This window comes from Lingula anatina, chromosome 9 (assembly GCF_051362555.1).
Source record: "Lingula anatina isolate TDL-2025a chromosome 9, LinAna3.0, whole genome shotgun sequence".
Taxonomy (NCBI): Eukaryota; Metazoa; Brachiopoda; class Lingulata; order Lingulida; family Lingulidae; genus Lingula; species Lingula anatina.
Window position 1 is genome coordinate 8,181,333 of NC_141775.1, and position 7,486 is coordinate 8,188,818.

The window sequence follows — 7,486 nt, forward strand, 5'->3', positions numbered from 1 at the left end:
TAAAATGCGAAACATACTGTACAGCTTAACTGTGTGTAGTCTGATACAAGATCTAATGCATTTGTATCAATCACTCGTTCACTAAAATGGAATACTTTCTACATTATTTTCCTCTGGTTTCAGTCTGAGTTCCAAATATTGTGTATTTTTTAAGTCCCTTTCATACAGTATATGATGTATTGGATGCACAGTTCTTATCTAAATTATTCAATAATTAAGGTACTGTAAGATATATTGCCTTGCTATTCCTGATATCATTAATACATGTATATCAATAAAAAAGCAGATCACAGCATAAACATTTCAGGAATTGATGGTCAAGCCACCCCCAAATAGTCTGATGAGCAAGAATTATGACCAGTGGGCAGAATTAATCCTCTGCCAAGGTCAGTTAATTAGTCTTACAATACTTGATCACATCAGGCTAATACTGCACAAGTCAATATTGTTCTTTTAAGATACTAAAAAGTTTCAGATCTTGTTACAAAAATTATTCTGGCGACCCTGATGTCACTGTTGTACTTCTTCTAAAGTGTTTTTTAATTCAAGATATTCTGTGCCCTTGCCTGACCTTGTAGTCAAAATCTGAAAATATGTCCAGTTAGGTGTCTTCTTCCTACTCTGATGAATCTAACACCACTAATTTTCAATAAATTGAATATCAAGTGTCCAGTCACCTGCTGATTCGAACGACTGACCAAGCTGGTCACTTGATCAACCTTCTAATTAGTGCTAATTAGAACATATCCTGAAATTAACTCAGCAGGGGAGGGCACTGATCGCTGCCCATTCACAGTTAATCACTTCTGGGCTCCTAAAATGAACATTAATCTAGATATTAGATCATTAATCTGAGTAAACTGCCTATTGTTTGAAATATAGACAATTGGTCAATCAAAATAAGCTTATATTTAATGTTTGACCATTGACCATCAGTCAAATGCTTTCAGAAACGGTAGTTGCTCTCAGAAATGGTTGCTTGACCAGGGTAAATCTGAGTTCAGCCAACCTGAGACAGGATTTGGTAATTGTTTATAAGTCAATTGGTATAATTGCTATAACCAATATCTTTGTATTCTGATATTAAGATAGTGAAAGCCAAAGATCTGCCTCTTGTCTAAAGCCCTGTTATTCTACAATCAATCAGTGTTTACTAGGGATACTGAACCAGTTATAAAGATGGCTAGACTTCAGTTACCCATTTTGTCATGGTTGTTTGATAAATATCTAAGCATTCAAAACTGAGAGTAAGATTGTAGACGTGTATAAATGATAACAGTTAGTTGTAATCATACAATCAAGGAATTGTAAGGCTACAAAAAAGAAAATGTGTTACAGGCAGATTATTTGCGTGGTTTTAATAAACGGTAAATGTTTTCAATAATCAAATGTTTAAATGGCAATATTAGATACTACTCTTCACAAAATATAATGTCTAAGTATGAAAGGAATTATGTTCCTTTTCAACAGATGTTCTTCTTAAATATTTATAGATACGTCTTTTGTCCAGATAAAATAATGTGTAAATTATATGTAAATTATAGAAATTTGCAGGATGAAGGCATCCTTTGTTCAGCTTCACATTATAAGGGTAAAATCTCCCAAATATAACACCTCTACTAAGCAACCAATTATTATTATTAGTAAATAAATATGATTAATGTAGTTATTGTAAATATTATATATATAGTCTACTTTTATCTTAAAACAGGAAATATTTCAATTTTCCCTTAGTCGTGAGGTATAATGAAAAATAAATCAATAATATAAATATAAAAATATATATCAATGTGACTTGTTATAATGAGCTTAAGTCTTAAGATTATTTATGTAATATATATAATGATTGTGAGTCTTTTTAATAGATATACATGCACCTGTAAACTAAGATTAAACAATATTTATCCTGAAATGAATTTCATTTGTCGAAGATTTGTGAATTGAAAATAAAATAAAAACTATCTTCCTAAGGTTTCTCTAAATATAGCTATCACATTATCTGAAATGATATTCAGTTGTCGTAGTTGTAACATGCCCTTTTTTTTCAATGCAGATGGTTCAGCTTTGTCCCATAATATCTTCAGTTGTCATGGATACCAGTTTATGTTAGGTTTGCTTGTTGTGAAACGTCTTGTGTTTCCTTTGACGTTTTATGTTTTCCAAATACAGCTTGACCTTCAGTTGCTTTATCAGCAGTCAACTATTTGTGGTTCGTCATAATTTCAGTTAAAACATAGTTGATCAAAATTTGCTGCTCACTTAAACACAACAATTTGTGTCCTCGAACTTTTTCTCATTGTTATCGTGTTCACAGATGTCAATGTAAGACGATTTCTCCATCACCATTCTATGTAAAGAATTGTAACTTGTTGTCACTTTCCCTTGAAAGACTGCATTTATCAAATACATTAGAAAACAATGTGTTTCTTCTGTCCTCCGTGAATATGTTGCAGTTATTGTTAAGCCAAGGTGTCAGAAACAGAAAGGTTTCTTCGTCATCATGGATTCAGTTTGTAAGTACACCCCTAAAGCCTTTGACACCCTATATAAAAGTGTGTTCACTAAGCCCCTTAATTCTACAGTGTCCAATGCTTTGCAGGCCAAGGGGAATAACATTTTTCTTTAAATCATCTCTTTTAGAAAATTTTCGCAGTGTCCCAGGCCTGCAATCTAGAGGCATCACTTTCTTAAATATTTTATTTAAACTAACATTAAGTTATAAAGATATGTATGTTGAATCATATTCTGGGTTGTTTAGGACTTATAATTGCTATTCATCCACAATCTTGTCTCTTTTACCCATGGTTTCTGTCCTCTTGACTACTGCCCATTTGAAATTGAAGCCAAATCCTTCCTTGCTTGGCCTTATAAAGTTTTGACAGAAAATATTACTATTGATACACCTAGCAGTGGAGCAAACAAACAATACACAACAAGGCCCTTAATAAAAAAAATAACCATGCCCAAACCATGTATAAGAGTAACTGAATTTTTATAACCCAAAAGCAGGGCAGTTCTTATACTAAAAAGGGTCCCCGCCTTCTGTATTTCTAATATCAGGAATTGACAGACTTGCCAGAGCGGTAATTACAGCAGGAATAGATCCAAACACACACTTACACCGATACTTGGGTAAACTACAGCATTCATTAAACACAAAAGAAAATACACACAATTTAATTTCATAACTCCCCGAGGCTAAGTGCCTGACCCTGGGGCAACCGCATACCATGTTTGAGAAAACAAAATGGCACAACAACTTTGACAGGTATTTGAACAAAAGCATTGGAATAATACAAAGATGCGTTTAGACATTTACTTGAATCCAAACTTCTTCACTTCAGAAACACATCACCAAAAAACCAAATTAATTAATATACCAAAAACGCTAAGACAGCTCAGAATAATACTGGCACATGGTAAGTAAATTTAGAGGTCACAACTGTAACAGACAAATTCATTCACACTGACCAGTAGTCAACAACTTCTTACTTAATAGGTGACACATCTGAACAGGACTCAAGAGTGTGAACCAAATCGATCCTGGATTGTACCCTGGCAGATCCCATTGCCTCAGTGTAAATGTACTAAGTGTCACACGGGCAAACGTCACTGCTTTATTTTGACTGACAGCGCATGACCTCCTATTTATGAGGTTTCCAAATACAAATTGACAAAATAATTTTTTTTTTAAATCCCAGTAGATATGAGAGGGCAAAATTTAATAGGAGTCATACCTCATGTGCATTGGTGCTAAATGGAATAACATATCTGTTGGGTAATGCAGTAATGCAATATTAAAAGGAAAAGCAAACATAAAAATAAACATGAAACTTTCTACCTCAACTTTCTACCAAAATTTGCCACAGTTGTGAAGTGGCAATCCTAGAAAATGATTTAAAATTCAGAGATAATTGGCAATTATATAATCCACCCAGAAACAGGTAGAAATTAGTTAAGTGCTCTTCATCTTTGACCCTCAGCTATAATGAGGGTAGGGAATACCCCCCCCCCCCCCTTTAATCACCAAACACCAAGATTAAAATAGCTCAATCACCAAGACATATTCAGGTCTATCACCAATCACCAAGAACTCCTGAATCACATTTCATGCAGAATATTGGGCTCAAATAATGCATCATGCTTGAAAAATAAGGACAATCACACGGAACGTGAAAGGCATTCCCTTCCCTCTATAAGCACTCTTCTACTACAAAACCTTACATATATGAACGTACGTTGTATAATCCAGATGCAAAACTAAGAATTGCTGTATTGCACCAGCAATTTATTTATTTATCTATTTACTTATTTATTTATTTATATGTATGCACTTTGGGGTATAAACATTGTAAATTAAAAACTATTTTTACTTTGAATTCAGTTTGCCAAAGTGATTCCTCTTTTATCACTTCCTGCTCTCTAAATAATAACAATTGAAGAGTAGATACTTTTCATCAATTTATCCCAAATTTGACTCAAACTGTACGACATGACTAACACCAAGTCAACCCAGCAAATGCATCACAATGATGTTGGGTCATATTGTCCCTAACTGTGATGTTTATGTTAACCTCATTAAACTGTGTAAGCAAAGAAGAAATGAACTGGAAATATGTTTATGTTGGAGGACCATTGCACTTGTGATTGACATAAATTCTCTCTCTCTTTCTCTCTCTCATTTCATTCCTGGCACATTTTCTGTCTTTCTCTTTCTTTTCTCATGCTCTGCCTCCTTATTTCCCATGGTATCCACGAAGAACAACAACAAAGTTAAAGAAGCTAGGAAACCTTGCCTTGTGAAACTCTCTTTTAAAAACTTTACCCTTTAATTTGTCTACCATTTCAGGGGATATTTTACAGGAATGAAATCATTTTGGTATGTTCTGTTGAGATAATCTTTGTCTTATCATAGATCATGATCTCTATATTTTTACTTTTTTTTACAATTATACCAGCTTTAACAGGCCCGTAGCCAGGGGGGGTTCGGGGGGTTCGAAAGAACCCCCCTTTTGTGCTGAAAAAGGTCCACTCTGGGTAAAATTTGACATAAGTACATGGGGATTTTTCGTTAAAAGGTCCACTTTTTCAGAAAAAGAACCCCCCCCCCCCCCCCCCCTTTGAAATTGCTGGCTACGGGCCTGTTTAATGTTTCAAGCTTGGACATAATAACGTTATTACGTCCAAGTTTCAAGCATCCTCCATTCAACTAGGTAATTGAAACAAATTACAAAATTTTATTTTTCACACATGGTCACCAGTTAAGTTACAAACGTACCTTTTTAAAAAAAGCATTGTCTTGCATTACATATACTTACCTCATCATTGTCCTTAGGCCCATCAGGTAGAAATGATCCCTACCTAGCATAAAGGATCATAAAACAAACCAATCAGGTCTACCTTTTGGTAATTACTAAGTAAATTAGCACATAATTAATTTTTCATTTTCGCAATGTAACTTTTTGTTTGTAACAACTGAAAAAAATTACTTGAGTTCAGCGAAGTGCAGCAAAATGAATAAGTTCACTTATTGTCAAAACACACTCTTTTCATATACGTGTACATAACAATTGAATAGAATATTGTTTTATTAGTGAGGTGTTCTAAATATCAGATTAATTACCGTAAATGTTTACCTGACCTATAATTAAGTGCAGAAATAGTGGCACCTTTCGGTGCTGACCCCATAAATCAATCAATATACCAGCACTAATAACTCCGCTCTTAATACATTGTAATACTTCCTTCATTAAATCAGTCAATTATCGGTCAACAAACTACAATTAATTAAAAACAATTGTGTTCTCATTTAACCCTGGTCAAAATAATATCAACAATTTTAATTCTGAACGTAAAAAACATGTAACACGTTTCATTTTAGAATTTTAAAAATCAACATCTAAAAAAATTGTACATATAGATTTTAAAAAATCTAAGCCACCTCATGCAAAGGCGTAACTATGAACTTCACCCATCAATTTGGAATACATTTCAAACCTCCGCTTCAAACAGAAGTTCTCACAATCATCTTATCATCTTATTCATTTATCATTAGATGCATATGTCACAACAGCAAAAATCTATTTGCAAAATACATTTATCAAAAAAAATAGGAAACCTCACCAACCTTGCTGGTCACTATCTGTATCAAATTGATCAGAAAGAGTGGTCAGTTTTCCTCCGAGATATTGTCCACTTCCATCCAACACTGTCTACATGATGGTCACTCAAAACTGCCTCTGCGGTCACTATAACACGCAAGTGCAATTAAACTAAAGTCAATCATATGTTGTGGATTTGTCAAATTTTTTCTTGTGAACCAAATTCAAATTTGCCCCAAATAAAAGGCCACGGGTTTGTGCGTACAGTGTAAGTGCGTTTTTATTATTTCAACAATTCAGTATTTCCCACACTGTGTATTCTCTAGTTATTTCAACAGAGGAGCCCACCTGCCAAAACTCTACGGGTACAAATCAATACAGTAGTACATCTTTCATTTTCGTTGATCTATTGTATTGAACTTCTATTCCTAATATTTACTGTGAGAGGACTGCCTGAGGACTTACGTATTCCTCTTCTTTATATTGTAAACGTGTTTGCGGAAATTAGTGTCAATATAATTCAGGTGCAAAATTGGACACTTTCTAAAAGGAGACGGGATGTGTGTGCGTGAATTTGTGTGGGATTGCAGGGGGGGGGGGGTTACACCAAAGTTGACACAGTGGTTACGCCCTCCCCCCTCCTCCCCCTTCCTCTCCATCCACCCAAGCTTACGTAAGTCTATAAAAATATTCAGAAAAGAGAGGTGTAGAGGAGATGCTGTGTGGGTGTGTGCGTGAAAAAAAACAAAAAAAAAAAAAAGGAAAAGAAAAGAAAAGAAAAAGAGAGAAAATGATAACAAGAAATGGAATAAAGGATATTTAAAAAATACTTGCGTTGTAAAAAAAGTATTTGCACTTGGTTTTCATAAAAAAGGTCATTTCTTTACAGTGTACGTGTTATATTACACTCATCTTCACATGGGTCAACTTTTCTTCTTCTTCTTCTTCGGCTTCTTTTTCAACAAAAACGCATGGCGTTATCATCGCCATAACTGGAAATCTGCCCATACCATTTCAGTAAGTTACGTAGAGGGGGTGACCAGACCACGCTTGGCTGGACTGGATCCATCTGATTATAGCTAAACCCCTTTACACTGCTAGACGGCGTCTTTTCTGCTTCCCGTAGAACGGCTCCGTTTGAGAGTCAAAAAAAAAAAAAAAAAAAAAACTTTACGTGCCGACAACTGGCCGATCATTGAGCATTCATTCTGCAACCAAAGCGATGCTTGTGCCTCATTTCTACAACCAGAGCGATGTCAGTTTCATGTTCGCACTAAGGACGCAGGAAGGACGCCGCCCAGTGTAAAAGGGATTTAACAGAACACAACTCAAAACACATGAACCAGATGGGATTACTTGTTAACTCAACCAATGCAATCGCCTTT

General features: G+C 34.9%; 1 protein-coding gene across 3 annotated transcripts in view; it reads right to left on the reverse strand.

Moving 5' to 3' along the window:
- Positions 1-7,187, reverse strand: part of LOC106151030 (rap1 GTPase-activating protein 1) — a 135,313-nt gene extending 128,126 nt beyond the window's left edge. For 2 of the 3 annotated variants that reach the window (XM_086996197.1, XM_086996195.1), the window contains exons 1-3: positions 7,008-7,167; positions 6,128-6,248; positions 5,319-5,361 (exon numbers count right to left, since the gene is read on the reverse strand). Coding sequence is in view for 1 of the 3 variants with exons in the window: in XM_086996209.1 (XP_086852335.1) it covers positions 5,319-5,341 (23 nt within the window). In the remaining 2 variants the exon portion in view is untranslated. Of the gene's footprint in view, positions 1-5,318; positions 5,362-6,127; positions 6,249-7,007 lie in introns of all 3 variants that reach the window. The other variant, XM_086996209.1, reaches the window with a different exon arrangement.
- Between the last annotated feature and the right edge of the window lie 299 nt (positions 7,188-7,486).